The 20,440-nt window shown below is 38.4% G+C and overlaps 1 protein-coding gene across 19 annotated transcripts in view; it reads right to left on the reverse strand.

The window, feature by feature from the left end:
- Positions 1-5,718: 5,718 nt before the first annotated feature.
- Positions 5,719-20,440, reverse strand: part of SNAP91 (synaptosome associated protein 91) — a 107,917-nt gene continuing 93,195 nt past the window's right edge. For 15 of the 19 annotated variants that reach the window (XM_063443037.1, XM_063443053.1, XM_063443047.1 and 12 more), the window contains 7 exons: positions 17,355-17,498; positions 15,720-15,750; positions 13,868-13,979; positions 12,278-12,361; positions 11,920-12,012; positions 11,705-11,806; positions 5,719-7,039 (listed from right to left, as the gene is read on the reverse strand). In XM_063443037.1, coding sequence (XP_063299107.1) covers positions 11,714-11,806; positions 11,920-12,012; positions 12,278-12,361; positions 13,868-13,979; positions 15,720-15,750; positions 17,355-17,498 — 557 coding nt within the window. In that variant the 3' untranslated portion in view covers positions 5,719-7,039; positions 11,705-11,713. The remainder of the gene's footprint in view (positions 7,040-11,704; positions 11,807-11,919; positions 12,013-12,277; positions 12,362-13,867; positions 13,980-15,719; positions 15,751-17,354; positions 17,499-20,440) is intronic. The other 4 variants (XM_063443048.1, XM_063443045.1, XM_063443044.1 and 1 more) reach the window with 2 other exon arrangements.

Raw genomic sequence — 20,440 nt, forward strand, 5'->3', positions numbered from 1 at the left:
CATCATAGTGTAGACTTATTATTGGAATAAGCACAAAATCACAATGTTTTAGCCGATAAAGATGGCCTTTCTCAAGTGACTTGAAAAAGGCTGTCCATATTGGCCGAAACATTGTCATGTTTGGCTTATTCCAATAAAAACTCTGCAACATAATGGAATATATTGTATATATTAAACATTTTATTGAATTCCTGATTCCAAAATTTAAATTTATTTTATTTCTACTTTTTGATGCGGAAAATAAAATTATACAAAATGTTTCAATATTTCAGTATCTTTGATAAGAAGAAAAAAAAACAATAAGTATTGCCCATCTGCACAATGGTGTTATTGTGTAAATAGGCATTGTCTAGTGTCAAATGGACTTGTATTAGCCATCCCCTGCTTTGTTAAGCGCATTGCAATCCCTTGCGATAAATTTACAGACATGTTGTCACTGTTTAACCTCAAATCAAGGATTTTAACCCCTTAAGGACCAAACTTCTGGAATAAAAGGGAATCATGACATGTCACACATGTCATGTGTCTTTAAGGGGTTAAAGACCTTTTCATTGTAGTGACCAAAATCTGCAATTATATTGCGAAATTAGGCATATTGATTGGCAAACATCACCAGATCCCATAGACTTGACATACAGAACATGTCATGAAGAATTGATGGTCTCTTTCCTTGAATTTAAACAAGTCAGCTCTACCATTACCTGGAGCTGTTTTACTGAACCTTAAAACACAGTTCTAATATACTGTATATGGTGCTAAATTGGGGCACGTATAATGCTATACTCGTATTGCTTACATTGAATGGAATGGTTAAGGTGCTAAGTATTGTAACCATTCATGAAGGTAGGGTAGTAACAGTGTGTGTTCATTAACAATGTGGATTCATTACTTAGGTAAGAACACTGATGCACATACATTCTCAGAAATAAGTGGAAAACCTGCATGACCTTTTGTGTAACTTTTGTTTTAAATGCCTGTAAATCATGTTGTGTAAAAATGTGTGCTCCCACAATCCGTTGGATACCCTTTTAATATTTGATTACCAAAGTATTGTGAGAAAAGTAATTGTAATATAAAAAAAAAATTTTTTGGCAGCAATGGCAAGTAACAAAACTACATCTGAATGTCATTGGAAGTAACTTCAAACTTAATTTATTGTACTTTAATGCAGTCATTAAAATTATACAAAAAAGTGTCTTCTATTATTTGTGGAATGCCCAAACAGGAAATGTGTGTAGAAGATCCTTATAATACAATAATAAAACTGCATAGGACTATTCGGCATTTCAATATAAGATTCATTTGGAAGTTGTGCCATGTTCCATTTATGGTTTGAGAAATGGTGAGATTTAACATTTCTCAATTGTTAGCTCTACAAATGTATCAGACTAGACATTTAGGCCTAGAACTATAGATAGTTTATATACATTACTGATAACATTTTGGCACCAATTTCCTAACGAGGACGAGCAAAAATGTGAGTCTTTTTAATAAGATGATTCAGTGGAACAAAAAATAAAGATATTTGAAAGTACACATTGTTTTTTTTTTCACAATTCTAACTATCAGGGTTATATACTAAAGTGAGAATTCAAAGTAAAAGCAAAGTGAATTTCAAGTTTAAGGCCAGAGTTGCCGAACAAAAGTATAGCGGACTTTTTCCAATGGAAATTTTTCCAATTCAGCTATTTTGATCTTAAGTTTAAAATTCACTTTAAATGTTCATGTTGGTTAATAACCCCGTTATTGCTCCTGTTATATTTGAATGTTTGTGTTTCTCAATTTTATTTATTTTTTCATCTCTTATATGTCTGCGTCTCTCTCAACTTTACCTAGGTATATTTGATTCTATATTCTGTGTAGTTTGCATTATAAAAGAGCAGCTACAGTGAAGTCCTGTTAAGGTGCGAAAATTGAGAAGCTTTTTTTTTTCAAAGCAAAAAAACTTTTCTTACTATATTAAATGAGTAGTCCAAGTACCATGAGGAATACATGCTGTTGATGTGGTTATGGTGTTATATTAGCAGCGCTGATTCTGGGGCCAATGGAATGTATTGGTGATGGCACTTTGATAGCCCCTTTAAAGCAGGTTGTGAAACATCTTATCTGTTTGTATGTTGGTTAGTGCTCCTCATTAACACCAAGGGGCTGACACGGGCATATGAAAGGTTTTTCCTTTACAGTAAAGAGACTGTCTACAGGAGTCATTACCTTATGGAGTAATTCAACATAGTTCTATGTGACATTCTAACTGTGAATGTCATAATACTGTTTGCTTTTACTGCAATAAAATACACATATTTGTATTCAGCGATGTCTCACGTGTAAAACAGTACCCCCGATGTACAGGTTTTATGGTGTTTTGGGAAGTTACAGGGTCAAATATAGCATGTTACACTTTTCAGTTTTTTCACATTGAAATTTGCCAGTTTGGTTATGTTGCCTTTGAGACTGTATGGTAGCCCAGGAATGAAAATTACCCCCATGATGGCATACCATTTGCAAAAGTAGACAACCCAAGGTATTGCAAATGGGATATGTCCAGTCTTTTTTAGTAGCCACTTGGTCACAAACACTAGCCAAAGTTAACATTAATATTTGTTTGTGTGTGAAAAATGCAAAAAACTAATTTGAAAGCCAATTTTGGCCAGTGTTTGTGACTAAGTGGCTACTAAAAAAGACTGAACATACCCCATTTGCAATACCTTGGGTTGTCTACTTTTGCAAATGGTATGCCATTATGGAGGTAATTCTTATTTCTGGGCTACTATACGGTCTCAAAGCCAACGTAACCAATCTGGCGAATTTCATTGTGAAAAAACTGAAACGCAAGCCTTATATTTGACTCTGTAACTTTTGAAAACACCATAAAACCTGTACATGAGGGGTACTGTTATACTCAGGAGACTTTGCTGAACACAAATATTTGTGTTTCAAAACAGTAAAAAGTATGACAGCAAAAATATCGTCAGTGTAAGTGCCGTTTGTGTGCGAAAAAGGCAATAAATTTCACTTTCCCTGACGATATCATTGTTGTAATAAATTTTACGGTTTTGAAACACAAATATTTGTATTCAGCGATGTCTCCCGAGTAAAACAGTACCCCCCCATGTACAGGTTTTATAGTGTCTTGGAAAGTTATAGGGTTAAATATAGTGCTAGCAAATTAAATTCCCTATACTTTCGGCCTGGGTTGTTAGGCAGGTCCCGCTAATTGTAATTAATTAGGATACCTAATTATGTAAAATTATTACATAAATATATCTGTAAAATTATTATATATACACGTGTGTGTGTATATATATATGTATATATATGTATATAATTTTTTTACTATTATTTTTATTTATATATAGGTATACATATAGTGATGTATACGTATATACTTGGGTATATACATATATATATTATTTCGTTCTACGTGTATTTTGATATCTATATATATATATATATATATATCTATATATATATATTATCAAAATACAGTTAGAATGAAATTACACACATATATATTTTTAATTATTTATTTTTTTATTTTAATTTTTTTTACGTATTTACATATTTTTTTATTATAATATATATATATAATTATAATTATGTATATATTTAATCAATATCCTTCTACGTGTATTTTGATATTAATATATATATATATATATATAATTATATATATAAATATTAAAATACACTTAGTGTATGTGTAAATGTGTGCGTATATATATATATATTATATATAGATCATATATATAATATATATATAAATGATGTAAGTGTATTTTATTTTTAACTTTAATTTTTTATTTTTTTTTTACATTAAGGGGTTAATAGGGGAGGAGAGGGGCAGAGACAGTGTCAGCCAGTGATTTTACATCACTGGCTGACACACAGGATCAGTGATCACAGTGACAGGCTGTCACTGTGATCACCTCCTGCAGATGGCGGTAATTGGCCACAGGGGGAGTGCCTGGGTGGCCAGGCATGCCCCCCACCGCGATCTGCAGGGGGATCCTGCCTGAAGTTACTATGGGTCAGCCAATAGGCTGACACATAGTAACTCTGATCGCAGTGACAGGCTGTCACTGCGATCAGATCGCAGGGAGAGGCTGTCTCTGCATTCAGATCGCAGAGACAGCCTCTCCCTGCGATCATACTCTGCAGATCGCGGTCACTGACCGCAGGGGGACTGCCTGGGGGGCCAGGCATGTCCCCCGACCGCGATCTGCTGCAGAGAATTCCGCCGGCTCCATGTGTCAGCCGATTTTAAAATCGGCTGACACATGGTAAATACCGATCGCAGTGACAGCCTGTCACTGCGATCGGAAGCTGCAGACCGCGGTCCCCAGGCACAGGGGGGCTGCCTGGGGGGCCAGGCATGCCCCCCGACCGCGATCTGCAGCGGCCATGTTCCGCCGGCCACGTGGGGGGTAAGACCGCCCAGGACGTACCATGCCGTCCTGCGGCGTTTAGAGCCGCCCAAATAAGGACGGCATGGTACGTCCTGCGGTCTTAAGGGGTTAAAGGGATGCTATAGTGCCATGAAAACAAACCCGTTATAGGCTCCTGCAGTGTCCCGCTTCCTCATGCCCCCTCTCCCGCGACGCTGAAGGTTAAAACCCCTTCAGTGACTTACCTAAATCCAGCGCTGATGTCCCTTGGCGCTGGGTCAGGCTCTGCCTACACACCTCCCCGACGACGAAGGCAGGCAGGGAGAACTAATGCGTGTGTGCAGCAATGGCTGCGCTCGCTTTAAGATTTCCCATAGGAAAGCATTAATCAATGCTTTCCTATGTGGAAAAATATGACGCTGGAGTTCCTCATGCAGAGCGATCCTGGTAGACAGCCACTAGAGGAGGAGGTAATCCTCAGTGGTAATTATTGCAGTTTCTCAGAAACTGCAATAATTACCACTTTAGGGTTAGGGACATGGGACGTTGCACCCAGACCACTTCAATGAGCGGAAGTGGTCTGGGTGCCTACAGTGTCCCTTTAACTATCCTCTCTCACATAGATATCTTCCACAGAGTCTCCACAAGTGACATCGCTCCTAGCAGATGAAGCTGCAGAAAGGAGAGCATCAGTTCAGTATATCACTCTAACAAGTCACTATCACTTTAAAGGACAGCAAAAAAGCACAATACACTGGTCTTGGATGTTTTCTATTCAAACATTTAAATGAGTAACCTGTAATTAGGCCTGTAATATCCAAACCCTTGCTTAAATACATCTCATGCAATTTAAGCTTTTGAGCGCGTCTTCCATATACAAACTCTGTGTGAATATAGAAAGGGTTAATACAAAACTGCTTTTGGTAACTGGTTCATTAACAGAATAGTACAAAAAACCAAGAACAGTGGCTTTTTTAGTAAAAATAATCCATATTTTTCAATGCATACGAAATTCTGCTGTTAAAATCAAGTTTCTTTGGGTCTAAATGCCATTTTTTCCAGCAAACTAAGAAATATAGGCTTTAATTAAATAATTTGAGATACATTTTTCAAATGATTTATCTACAGAAGTCACCATTAAAGTCTATAGGGATTTTGACAGAAAAAAACAAGGCCAAATGTACCAATGTCAGGATAGTCGGGTGGTCAAAGAGTCTTTGAGTGTTAAGGTCCATTTTACAGGTGTAATGATTTCCTATATTTATGAGAGAACTAGCCATGGGCAGATAACACAACTACCCAGTGAAAAAAAAAAAAAGACAAACTGTTTGCATTTGCTTCTGTTCAAGGTGTTTATTGCATCTCACAGGGCATACATGCACTGGGTCTTGAAACCAAGATACAAAGGAAAGCCATTTTGAAATTGAATTTAAATACTTTATCCCCCATTTAGAGTGTATGTTTTCCCCACAGTAATTTCAGATACAACCATTGATTAAATAGTTCATTTTGAAAGACTTGCAACAGGTGAACATCTTTCCTATCCAACGGACTTCTACAAACAGCTGTCAAGCCACTTGTAACACCGACCAATAGTGACCTTATTTGTATGGACCATGACTTAAGCCAAGCCGTCAGCACAAAACATAATGAGTGTGTGAATGCAAAGGAACTGTCACAATATGTACAGGAAAGGAGAGTCACAAACTGTACAAAAAAGAAAATTAACTACTCACAAACAACTTCGAGAATGAGAGAAACAAACAATCTAAAAGGAACACAAACCAGCACAAATCAATTGAAATTACAGTAAAACAAAATAATAAAAATTATATTAATATATGCATTGACTACAGATGCACAAAAGAGGGATACACCCACAGTTGTTCAAGATAACACAAAATGAATGCACAATTAACCTTTACTCAGTGCATATCACAACAGAACAGATGTATACTCCAATTAAAATAATAATAAAAAAAAAATAAACATTTTAAATCAAAGAAAAATAAAGGATAAATAATGTATTTTTTCATGATATGTGTCTCTGCTCTAGAGCTAGAGCAATATATGCAGTTTTGTCTTTACATTACTCTGAATGATAAATATACTTAAACACATAAATCACAATAAAACAAAACAAAGGGTTGTTTAAAATGAATATTCCTGTGGATAGCGCACACACACACACACACACAACGTACACAACAAAACGTTTGTATTGGAGTGTTTTCTGTTGTATTCACACAATTTATCGTGACAGAGGTAAGGGACAGGGATTTTCACACATTATATACATCAAAACCTTCATAACACACAGACACCTCTCCTCAGACTGCTCAGCGCACACACAATACCTGCATAATCTGTACAAATCAGATAGGTACAGAACACAACTAGAAGGCAACATACATCCAAAGATGAAAACAGAAAATGCACACAAAATCCCATATGCACAAAAAATGAGCTATAGTAGCAGAAAACAGCTAAGGTAGAACACATGGCTAATGTTTACTTTCACAGCTGTGCTACACATTTCAGGAGAGAGATATCCAAGCATGGTGTTTGGTTCTGGTGGCTAACTTAGAAACTCTGAGCAGCAATCTGTTCTTGGGAGGCTCCAAACTCACATCGTCATGTCACAAAAACAGCATCTGTGGGGGGAAAAAAATCAGAACAGAAAAATGAACTTTGGAGTGTGAAGTCAGTACAAACAAGTGGTAATCGTTTAATAGCTACTTGCCAGAGTTCTAGGGCAGGGAATCAATAATCATACAGGGGGCTGAAGGCAACTTTCAATCCAGCTCCATCCTCAATAGCAAATTCCCATGACACCATGACAATTGCCCCCCAGGCCGCCCGCATCCAGCAAAAAATAAATAAATAAATAAATATATATATATATAGAAAAAATTCCAGAGCCAGGCACTCCTCCTTGAAGAAAACTTTCAAATATATGTATAAGCCTAGGTGCAATCCCGCGTTATATATATAGAAAAGCAATAAAGGGAGCACACTAGGTCTTAGTAATAGTGCAAAATTATTTACTGCATTCCAAAGAATACATCGCTGTGGTATACAAATAAATCAACTTGGCATATTTTATATATATATTTTATTTGTACTAATAAAGGAATATTGGCTTTTTCACCATACATTTGCCATATACCTTTTATTCTATTTTTTACTTTTATTTTTAAAAAATTTTTACATTATACGTCAACCTGGTTATACGTCATTTTGGAGCCGAAAATTGTCCAAAGAATCCTAGGTGGGGATCAAACCACCCACGCCATCATAGTGAGCAGTATATCTTGCTCATTTAAATGTGAGTACGTTCTCTACTTTTAAGTTTTATTTTTATTCTATATACAGTGAGCACTATATTTTATCTCTCTTTTACATCGAGGAACTACCTACATCTATGTCCCGCCAGTGGGGGGTAAAACGCCACTGAATGCTGATTACACTTGAGCAAGTACATGCTCTTGCATAGGTGAGTAATATACCTCCCCTACATCTACTTTATTTTATATTTTATACAGTGAGCACTATATTTTATTTCTCTTTTACTTCGAGGAACTACTTACATCTATGTCACGCCAGTGGGGTGTAAAACGCCACTGAACGCTGATTACACTTGAGCTAGTACATGCTCCTGCATAGGTGAGTGAAATACCTCCCCCTACATCCACTATTTTATCTACGTCTATACAGCCTGCACTATTGGAGTCTATTTGTCTTTTTATTTACATGCTCATCATTGAGTCAAGACTACCTACACCATAGAAGACTCAGCCTTCCATTTACTACAGTATCAAGTCTCCATCAGCCTATTGGAATCCACTATATATTGGGACTATTACGCACACATTTATATTCATTTTATTCTATGTGTATATATATGTGAGTAAACTTCATATTTATTTCTCTTTTTATTGGATTATTTTAGTATAGCGTGACCTATTATTCTGTTTTTGCCAAATAAATCAACGTTTCGACCCTGCTGGGTCTTTATCAAGATCACCTGATAAGTGATCTTGATAAAGACCCAGCAGGGTCGAAACGTTGATTTATTTGTATACCACAGCGATGTATTCTTTGGAATGCAGTAAATAATTTTGCACTATTACTAAGACCTAGTGTGCTCCCTTTATTGCTTTTCTATATATATATATATATATATATATATATATATATATATATATAAATAAATAAATAAATAAATAAATGTTCCCCCATGGGCCCATGCGTCCCCCTTTCCCAGCCCCATGCAACCCACACCACAGCCCCCATAACATCCCCATTACAGCTCCTCTCCCCCAGTTGCAATCCTTTATACTTTCATATAAAACTTGTTAAGTATCATGACTGCAGAAGTTGCAATGTCTGGTAATTTACAGCACATGCAGGAGCTCCAAATGTAAGTATACTTTTTTTGTTGCATGCATAGTATGACCGTATTACATAATTCACAGAAAATGAGTTTCCCCTTTCCATAGTGTCCTCCTTTACTTTCACCTGCTTGCTTCTTAATTCTTGGTCCAATTTGGGGTACATTATCCTCAAGCTTGTTACCATTGTTCTCTAGCTAATATTTTGATATGCTTATATTCATGTACCACTACGAGCCTTCTGTCTATGGACTTCTAGTATTCATTTTTTCCTTTCTTTACATTTTGTATAAATATAGATTGCCAAAAAAAGAATTCCTTTTTCAAATTGTACCTTTTTTAGATATATTTCCATCACAAACATGAAACGTAGAGTTCTTTTGTTTGCAATTTATGTTTTTTTTTGTTTTTAACCCCTTAAGGACCAAACTTCTGGAATAAAATGGAATAATGACGTGTCACACACGTCATGTGTCCTTAAGGGGTTAAACATTCTTTATTTGTTGTTTTTCAATGAAGTAAAATCATTAGGGTACAGAAAAGAAATAGGGTAAGGGAGGCACGACAAGTTTGATACAGTTGAGCAGTATTTTTCGTGGTGTGTTCATTTCCCTTGTTGTTGGTTTGGTGTCTGCTGTGCGGTAAGGTGAGGTTCAGGGACCTCACTTTTGTACTCTCTCATTTCTTTATAGTTTGTCTGTTCAAACCTGTATTGGTGCCTACGGTGACTGTTTGCGGTTTGTCGTGTTTCTCAGTTGTGGTTAGTTTTGTGTTTTGCTGCTGCATAGTGGTGGGTTCGTGTGGGTGAGGGTGATCGATTGGGGGGGATTGAGAACCACAATATACAATGTACAAGGGTTAGAGTACCATGGTGGGGTTCGGTTTCGAGAAGCCATTAGCTGCCCGATGGTCTGGGTTGGGGTTGTGCTGCATATGTTGAGTGTCGGTGCTGTGATGATTTGTTTAATCTTTTAGTGTGGTGGCCCTGACTGGTGAAGTGGTGGTCGTCTGTGGGCCCTTATTGTAGGTGGGGTTCAGATAGCCATGGGTCCCATATTTTTTGGAATTGTTTGGAGGTTTCATGTATTATGGCTGAGATCCTATCCATGTGTACGGCTTCTCTGGTTTTGCGTATGATTGTTTGTAGTGTGGGGGTGTTTGGTGTTCCCCATACTTCGGCTATTGCCCGTCTGGTCGCTAGGGCTATCCTGTTTGTCATTTTGTTTTGGGCTCTGGTCAGGTCCTCTCGTGGTCTGGATAGGAGCCATGTCCAGGGGTCTAGTGGTATGGTTGTTTGAAGGAGTGTTGAGACTAGGGAGGCCACTTCTTCCCATAGTGGGGCCAGTTTGGAGCAATGCCACCATACGTGTATATATGTGCCCCTCTGTCCGCAGTTTTTCCCAGCAAAGGTCCGAGTCTGCCCTGCCCATGTGGTACAGCCGTACCGGGGTTAGGTACCATCGGAGCAGTGTTTTGTATGCCTGATCCTTATGGTTGATGCATATGGATATGGAGGCTGTTGCCTCCCAGATGTCTTGCCAGTCGGTGGGGTCGTCTGGGGGCCCTAGGTCCCTTTCCCAAGCCGCAACATAGACCAATGCCCCCGTGGGTTGGTTTGTGATAAGGAGTGTGTAGTTTTCTGTGATTTGACCTTTGTGGAGTGGATTGAATGTGCATACTCTCTCAAATCGTGTGAGCGTGGTGGTGGCTGCTTTGGCGTTTTCGGGTTGTTCTAGGAAGCTTCGCAGTTGTAAGTAGCGGAAGAAGTCGTGGGTGTTATATGTTGCCTGTGTGTTGGGGAGGTCTTTGTAGGGGGTCACACGGTTTCCCGTGTAGAAGTGGTGTAGTGTAAATAGGTTGTTTTGTTCGTAGTGCGCAAATTCTCTGGGTGTTAAACCTGGGGGGAATGATCTGTTGCGTAGTATAGGCGTCATTGGGGTCGGGTTGTTTATAATGGGGAATTTCCTGGTCGTTTTGTCCCATATGTCTAATGAGTTAGTGATTGATGGGGGTAGTGGTGGGGGGCGTGATTTCTTTGGTACCCATATGTAAAAGGATGGGAAGTCGTGTCCGAATAGATCATGTTCCAGATCCGCCCATCGTTTAATCCCCTGTGGGGTGTGCCAATTTTGAATTTGTGTGAGTTGTGCGGCGTAGTAGTAGTTTTGGAAATGGGGTAGTCCCAGTCCTCCTGTCCTGTTGGGGATGTATATTGTTGTCCTCTTGATTCTGGGTCTTTTTTTTGGCCCAGATGAAGTTGTCTATTAATTTTTGGACATATTTGGTGTCTGATGTGGGGATTGGGATGGGGAGGGTTTGGAATAGGTAGAGGAAGCGGGGTAGGAGGTTCATTTTTACTGATGCTATGCGTCCTAACCATGATAGTGATAGGTCTTGCCATCTTTTGAGATCGTCTGTTGCTTTCTGTATCATTGGGGTGTAGTTGAGGGAGTATGTGCGGTGTGGTGCTGCTGGTAGTTGTACGCCCAGGTATGGGATGTGGGATGTGTTGTAGCGAAAGGTGTATGTGTCTTGCAGTATCGTCTTTGTGTCTTGGTTGATATTTATAGTGAATGCTTCTGTCTTGTCCAAGTTTAGTTTGTATCCTGAGGCCGCTGAGTATTCCTTCACCAGTTGTAGAAGTGGTGGGAGGGAGGTGAGGGGTTCGGTAAGTGTTAGGAGGAGGTCATCGGCGTATGCGGCCACCTTGTAGGATTGGGAGCGTATTGTAATGCCTGTGATTGTGGTGGTGGTGCGTATGAGGTGTAGCAGTGGTTCCAATGAGAGGGCGAAGAGGATAGGGGATAGTGGACAGCCCTGTCTTGTTCCATTGCGTATAGGGAAGTGGGGGGGCTGCGCGTTTTGCAATTTATGTTTTTTAAAGAATGCACTAGCAAACATTACATGTTAAAATATTTTATTTACCTTACAGGTTTATAAGAAGTCCTTGATATTGAGGTCTGCTAATGGATCCTTTGTAGGAGGCTTCTTGGGACTTTGAGAAGCAGGAGTTGGACTTGGAGACAGCTGTAGGAAAGGACAAATTTGAAAATCAGTCACACTTTGAAAGTGTTTTCAGTTTAGCTCTTAAATGACCACCTAAAGAGAGCTTAGTGTTCATAGGGCTTGCCAAACCATACCGGTGCAGCGGTTCCAAAGGGCGGCCTTATCATGGGCTGTGCATACATCATTGGCTGTTGGGGCATCATTGGTAGCCCTGATCCTGATGAAGGCTGAGAGAGATAGAAAGAGGGGAAATCAGTGTAAAAAAACAATGCTTGTGAAGAGTTACACTACATGTATCCTTATGAGCAAGAAAAACAATAGCTATTTTGATTCAATATATGGGTACCATGAACTATAAATTTACATCTGAATAAGGATGAACATAATACAGGCAGGGTTTACGACACAGCCGCAGTAAGACAGAAAAGAAAACTAAGTGCATGGTTGCTATACTGAAATAAAGCCATACATTTTGATTTAAAGTACACTTACAAGAGGAAAACCTGTTCCTGTCTGTGTGCTTGGAGCAGCACTTGCTGATGGTGGGCCACCAGTGGCAGGAGGGGCAGACCCTTGCTACAAACAAAAACAAAAAGTTACTTAATCCATTCAAATAAATCATCTGCTTTCTGTTTATCCCACATTCTGTTTAAAAGCTAGACCGCTAAAAGGTAGATTTACTACAGGACCTTCTATTTTTCCATGTAAGTTTCATTATGGAGAAATTCACTTGATTCCTGAAGCTATATGTTCTAAAACACTGCTGGTAACACAAGAGTTTACAATGTAATTTATGCTACAAAATAGAATAAGGCTTACTGGGCAGCTCTTTGAGAATGGGTTTGGCTTAGAGGTAAAACGGCAGGTCAAAGAAATGGATGTACTTCTAATACCTTGTCAGATTAACATCACAGACTTAACTTGGCCATTATTTCAGCGTTATACCTTCCACAGTTTACCATTACGTAGATCATTTGCCAGTACTTAGAATAGTTCACTTAAATTCCACCAGTGGAACTGGAAATCGATAAATTCATCACAACCACAGGAACTATATAGATAACTCCCAACATGTTGTCTAACATTCCAGGAAATCACGCTCCAGATTACAACTCTATTTGATTGCCAACTTTCACATCATTTTTGCAGATTAATATTCACAGATTCAGAAATGTAACACAAGCACCATTTGGCATAAATCTGCCTACAATTTTAAAATTGGGGAGTACAATTTTCGAGTAAAAGAAGAGAAATAAGCATAACTATGCAACATGATTGAAAAATATCAAGATTTTTTTTTGTTTTTTTTATTACAGCAACCCCAGACACCAGCTGGGTGCCTATGGCTGCCATCCCACACTTCCAGAAAAATGAAAGGAAACTAGTACCCAAGGTTCCATTAGGATGGAGTGGATAAAGGCGTGTGCAATGTTTCAACAAATAACCAAGTCAAACCTTGATAAAGAACAGTTTGTCAGTTAAAAATTGCACACTCTTCTGAAAGAAAACAAATAAAATCCAAATAGGAAGGCCAAATTGCACAAGTCATATATTACAACCCAATAGCCAACTTAAATTCACTATTTGTGGTGCCATTTATATCCCGTAATAGATCACAGTTCCTCTTTAATAATAGCAAACAATGTTCTCACACTATATCCAAGACAGTGAAAAGGACCATATTGATAAGCACACTGATTAGTAGAATATTCATTGGTCAGAAATTAATAAATATGATGGATTTCAACATTTTAATTTCACCCATTTTACTTCTGCTGTGGAATGTTTTTTGTTTTGTTTTTGTGACTCTCGAGCCCAACAGTTTTATTTGCATTAAAGTGACTCTATAGGCACCCAGGCCTTTTCAACACAATGAAGTGGTCCGTGTGCAGTGCACCTGTCTTTTTAACTGTCCAACTAAAAACATTGCCATTTTGCAGGAACAGCAATGATTTAATTGCAGGATTAACAAACCTCTAGTGGCCATTGTCCCTCTCTCCCGCCCCCCCCATAAGACATCCATTAAGAACATGGCTTGTCTGAAAGAGGTCAGAAGCAACCAATGAGTACAATCCACCCTACCATAGGAGCACTAGATTGTCCTCCAGATGCCCATGTTGCTGGAGCTACCTTTGGTTGCCAGTTGGCACCGCCTGTCAGCTTTTTCTCGCCTCCACTCCACTGAAGGTCTCCCCTGAGAAAATAACATGATATTATGCAAACCATTAACATCACACATGTAAAGGGAATATATAATTACACAGAGCATTTAGAAAGTATTCATATCCATTCTCTTCTTTCATATTTTTTATGTAGCAGCCTTATGCTACAATTTTTTACATTTTTTTACATCAATCTATACTCAATACCCCCCAATGACAAACCAAACAGATTTTGGAAACTTGCAAGTTTCTTAAAAAGAAAATATATGAAGTATAATATTAGCATAATTATTCAGCCCTTTTGCTATGACACTTGAAATTTAGCTCAGTTGCATCAAATTTCTCTGGATCGTTGACATGTTTCTACACTTTGACTGGTGTCCACTTGTGGCAAATTCAATTGATTGGCCATGATTTGGAAAGGCATAGACTGGTCTATATAAAGATTTCACACCTGCAAATGCATATTATAGCAAAAACCAAGCCATGAGGTCAAAGAGATCCATCTCTTTAGAGACAAGGTTTTGTTGAGGCACAGATCAGGGGAAGGCAACAAAAACATGTTGGCCGCATTGAAGATTCCCAAGAGCACAGTGGCCTCCATAAATTTTAAATAGAAAAAAAGTTTGGAACAATCAGGACTTTTCCTTGAGCTGGCTGCCTGGCCAAACTGAGCATTCGGGGGAGAAGGGTCTTGGTAAGAGTGGTGACCAAGAACCCAATAGTCATTCTGGGTGAACTCAAGAGAACATGTGTAGAGATGGGATATATATGCAGAAGAAGAACCATCACTGCATCACTTCACCTATCTGGCCCATATTACAGACTGGCCAGACGGAAACCCCTCCTCACGGCAAGACAAATGAAAGCCTGCTTGGAATTTGCAAAACGTACATAAACAGCACTCAGACTGTGATAAACAAGATTTTCTGGTTTGATTAACTGAAGATTGAACAATTTTGCCTCAATGCAAAGCATAATGTCTGGAGGAAACTATACACTGCTCATTGTGTGGTGACATCATGCTTTTGGGGTGATTTTCAGTAACAGAGGTTTGGAGACTGGTCGGGGCTTAATGAAACCTAATTGCAGCAAAAAAATTATATTATTTTGATCAAAGTCTTATGTGTATCTGATCACGAAGGATTTAAAGTGAAAGGTTCTTTTACTTGTTCCCATTCTCATGGATGTCCAATTTAAGTATCAGATTATATTGTCCACTGTTGCGTATCAGACTAGTATAAACCTTATACTTTCCTGTAAATTCTTGAGAGGCGTTTCTACTTCCTCTTCTAAAAATTAAATACTGATCTTTTATTACACAGCCTCTGTTTAGCCCCTGTTTATAATCTTGCTGGAATTATTCCATAATTCATCCACAGAGTTACTTAAATTCTTGTTTTCAATGAATAACAATAATGTAATTTGGATATAAAGGGCTCTGCTTATATAGAAATCCAAGAAAGCACCAATTACAATTTAGTAAGTTCTTAATTATACTTTTTTAAAACCTAATAGTAGCATCCCTATAACCCCATCGGAACCAGAGCTAGGCAAATTCCTTGTTGTCATATGAGTGAGTCTTGCTATTTCGTCAGTGGAAACTGCTCAGACATTATCACTTAGTTTATTACAATTATTATGTTTGGTAAAAACATTTCATTGTGACATTCAAACCAAGTCTGGATAACAAAGGTCAGCATTTTCACTTAGTTGGGCTCAATGCATTAATAATAATAATAATAGAAAACATAAATAACCAAAACACTTACTTTTTTACAGTGGTGCCAGAAATGCCAAGATCTGAAATGCAAGCAAAACTTTGTTAAAAATTGTATAACAAAACAGCAAAGTTACGGTTAATAAATGAACTAAAATGCCATATATGAACACATACACACACACCCTAAATGTCTATGGTATTCCCCCATTTTAACATTAATGTGCAGAGAGAACAGTTCATACATTCACATGTAGGAATATATGCTCAGACCAGCTACAACATTACACACAGGTGAAGTGAATAATATTGATTATATCTGTCAAGGGGTGGGATATTTAAGGTTGCAAGTGAATAGTCAGTTCTTTAATTCCATTTGTTGGATGCAGAAAAAATGGGCAAGCAAAAAGATCAGCATGACTTTGAGAAGGGCCAAATAGTAATGGCTAGATGACTTGGTCAAATAATCTCCAAAATGTCAATTTTTGTAGGGTGTTCCTTGTATGCAGTAGTTAGTACCCACCAAAATCGGTGCAAGGAATGTTAACTGGTGAACCAGTGTCATGGGTGCCAAAGTTCATAGATGCATGTGAAGAGCGAAGACTAGTCGGTCTTGTCCGATCACACAGAAGAGCTACTGTAGCTCCAATTGTTGAAAAATGTAATGCTGGCTATAATTTAAAGATGTCAGAACACATAGTAAGTATATCACAGATTGCTGCGTATGGGACTGCACAGCAGCAGAGCATTCAGAGTGCCCATGATGACCCCTGTCCACCACCGAAAGTGCCTTCAATGGGGACGTGAGCATCAGAACTGGACCATGAAGCAATAAAAGAAGGTTATCTAGTCTGATGAATCACATTTTTTTTAGATAAGCTGGATGGCTGTCTGCTTGTGCATTGTTTAACCGAGGGAGAGGTAGCAGAAGGATCCACTATAGGAAGAAGACAGACCGGTGAAGGCAGTGCTCTGGGCAATGTTTTGCTGGGAAACCATGGCTACTGGCAATCATGTGGATGTTACTTTGACATGCAACACCAATCTAGAGTTTGTTGTAGACCATGTAACACCACTTCATAGCAATGTTGGAATTGTTCAGGAATTATTTCAGGATCATGAGAAACAACTCAAGCCTTGGGCTTCTAATTTCCCAGATCTTGGTGCCAGATATCACGTTTAGAGGTCTAATGGAGTCAATGTCGCTGGGCCTCAGAGCCACAAGCGATGTTGGCAGGGGTGGGTTTAGGGCAAATGATGTAGGAAGTCTCTCTCTAGATCTTTGACACTTAACACTGAAGATGTTTTTAGGGCTACTGGGATATTAAACAATAAGGTTAATGGGAACATATGGTTGGGGTTAGTTGGGCGCTTAGGTTTAGAAGAGAGTTAAAGTTAAGGTTAGTAGGGTATTTCATTTTAAATAAGAATGATACATAGGGATAAAGTTAGGATTTGTTGATAGTTTAGTGTAGAAGGGGACTTACTGTTTTAGGGTTTCTTTAGGATTATGAAGGTAATTAAGGGTTAGTGTGATTTTTAGAGTTAAGGCGTGGGTTATAACGGAATGCCTACTAGTGTTAGCATACCCCCTGCAGAACTCACAGAGAAATATACAGGAACTCTTGCATAAAAATTTAACACAGCACAGTTTTATGAAAGAAGCAAAGTAAAATGTTGAACTTACTGCCTACTAAGCTTGCAAGAGAAGAATCAAGGTCACTCCCCATGCCCTTGCCTGATGCTGCATTATTTGCTGATGTAAGTGAAGATGGCATCTGGGACGTGGGCGTCATGGTGGGTATAAGAAGATCGCCTAAACCGTCGAACACTGGTAAAATGGAAAAAAAATATATATGTGTGTTAAAGGACAATTATTTTATGTGTGCATGCAAATGACAAATATTGACATATTTTCAGGCAGTTCTAAATTTTCTTGGTAAATATCTAAAAATACCCTGCAGTATCCCACTCCTTTTTCATATTTTAACTCAACTAGCAATTTAAGGTAAAATGTCTCGTCTAATTCATATGTACATCCATTCTTGGCTAGTTAGCTCATACCATTATGGTTATCTGTCTGCACCTGCTTTTCTAGCACTCTGTCCGAAAATGATTTAACATTGAATGGAGGGAGAGTGTCGGGGGACTCTAGTCACTATAATCAACTCAATGAGATAAAATGGTTGTTGTACCTATCGTGTCCCTTTAAGAAAACCCAATATCTTCAGGTAAGTATACCATCTTACTATGTAATTTCTCTCTCTGCATTATACTTTCAGATTGTCTGACCTAATTTCACCTCCAAATCTCATATTTTATGCATTCTTTTACTCAAATACAGGTTTCATTCCTCATTTGTGTGGTTCTAGTACACATCCCCTAGATCAGGGCACAGAATTTACAATCAACCACACAGGAATAATTCAATTCTAAAAGCACAACATATTACATGCAACAGTTTGCTACAATGGAGTTGGTAGCGGATCTTTGGTTCAGTGCCAGGGTACAGAAGCTACCCAATCTGCATCTAGCACTGCCAGCACCATGTGACTGTCTCATGTGGATAGTGATCAAAGATGTGTCTCCCACCCCCAGGCATATATGTAAGTGCATATATACATACATTATTAAATAAGAAAAGAGAAAGATAGGAAGAAGGAAGGGTACGGAGAGTGGGAGAGGGCTACTGACTATAGACTAATGAGAAGAGTGTGGAAGTGTTATACTGTTATGATGTGTAGGAAAAAGTGTGATATAGTGAGTGCAATGGTTTTGTTGTACAGAGAATGGAAACTGGAGAAACTGCCCTCTTGCATTCAGACATTTCACAAAAACAAATCCACCACTTAACTTGGACACCAGCATGTCTTACATATACAAATCTGCATTGACAGCCAAGAACACTAAGCAATAATAAATCAAGAGACTTTGACACTGACACGTCATACTGATGGCTTGCTTTAAGAAATACAAATGCTGTCTTACAAACATTTATGTCAGCAACTTGGATGCCTGGCTAATAGGTTTTTGACCTCTGTAGGACAGTTGTATTAGATTGAAGTGCGCATCCCCTGACAAATTAAACAGCAGAGGTCTTCTTAATTCAGAAAAGCTAAAGAGAAAGTGAATCATGGAAGGAGGCAATGATACTCCAAATAAAAACTCCCCTCTAATGATATGTACACACTCGCCCTCCCACTCATACACCACTGCATTTACACACCCAATGCGACACTATACTGTAGACAAAATGTAAATTACAAACAAGATTTGCATGTATGAGCAATATGTGGTAGCAAGTAACTTTTAGGGCTAGTTAGTAGTGTAGATGGGGAGGGGGAAAGAGATGGGAAAAGATACACCGTGAGAAAGACAGCTTCAGTAAAAGCTTGCAGGGCCTTGGCCTTCCCCGATACAATTATAGGCGAGCTAGGGGAAGTGGAGAAAGAGCTTAGAGACGTGGTTCCCAAACCAGTCCTCATTGCTATATTCCAACGGAGATACTGACAAAACCTGGAACGTTGGTGGGTATTGAAACACTGGCTTAGAGCATTCGCCAGCCTGCACACAGCCTCCATCTCAATGCACAAAGTGATTGTTGCAGGATCACTATGGTTATATGGGGTTCCAAGATAACGGACAACCTTGCATAGTTTGGAGCCAGCTATACACATACAAAATTAATATTTAAGGCATTGACAAAAACTTCATTATGAGTTATTTATGTCCGTTAGGGAGTTTATTTATAATGAGGTGCATGTTTTTGCCATGATATAGTGGATTATATTCTGGAATATATACTCTTGGCCATCAGATTTTATTAGGGTTATTTACTAAACTGAGAATTAAAAGTGAATTTAAAATGTAAGATCAATATAGCGTTTCTGGAAAAATGTTCTAAACCAGCTTCTTTAAATTTGAAATTCACTTTGCATTCTTACTTGAGTAAATACCCCTATATATATTTTTTTCCATACAGATGTTAGCGGAGGGTAAATTTTATTGACCCGGCAACATAATTCTTCCAGCCACAGGAGTCAAAACCGCATTCACTCCATTTAAATCTTATCCGCTGGCATACAAAATATCTTTACCAAGTCCCCAGCACTTCACATTAAATTACATAAAAAATTCCAGAAGAAAACTGCACATGGCATGTACCGGTATATGTTTTCATGTTTAAATAGTACACTGCACTTTTGACAGTTCCTAGCTTCAAGAATACATATGAAGAAATGAAAAGACATTGTAATAGACGTGGTGACATGCTTCTTTGTAGTCTTGGACAACAAGGCAAGAAAACCCATTTAAAATTGGTGTGCAGCACATGCCGTTTTGTGATGTGTGGGGACACAATGCTGAAGATAATAAAACATGCAGTTAGAAGAAATCTAAATAAGTGAGACACAAAAATATTAAAAAAATGGTTTTAACTTCCCATAAATCTGTTAAATACGCAACTCACCATATGTGATATGCAGCACAGCCCCCAGCATGGTAAGTGGCAAAATGAAAGAAAATACAAACAAAATAAAAGCATGATGGCACCTCGAGCCTTACAAAAAGCAGGGAAAAGGGTTGCAATTTTGAATCTTAAAACACATGCAGAATTTGTATTTGCTGCCTACCCAGAGTTAAACATAAGTGAGTGTAGCTCATGCAAAGTATCATGCAAATGTATTACAGTTATAAGGCCTGCAGTTCTTGTTAACTTTATATTTACCCTTGTAAAGATTGTGCTGTTACAGGTAAGATTAGTAGCTTTTTTGG

Source organism: Pelobates fuscus, chromosome 2 (assembly GCF_036172605.1).
Source record: "Pelobates fuscus isolate aPelFus1 chromosome 2, aPelFus1.pri, whole genome shotgun sequence".
Lineage (NCBI taxonomy): Eukaryota > Metazoa > Chordata > Amphibia > Anura > Pelobatidae > Pelobates > Pelobates fuscus.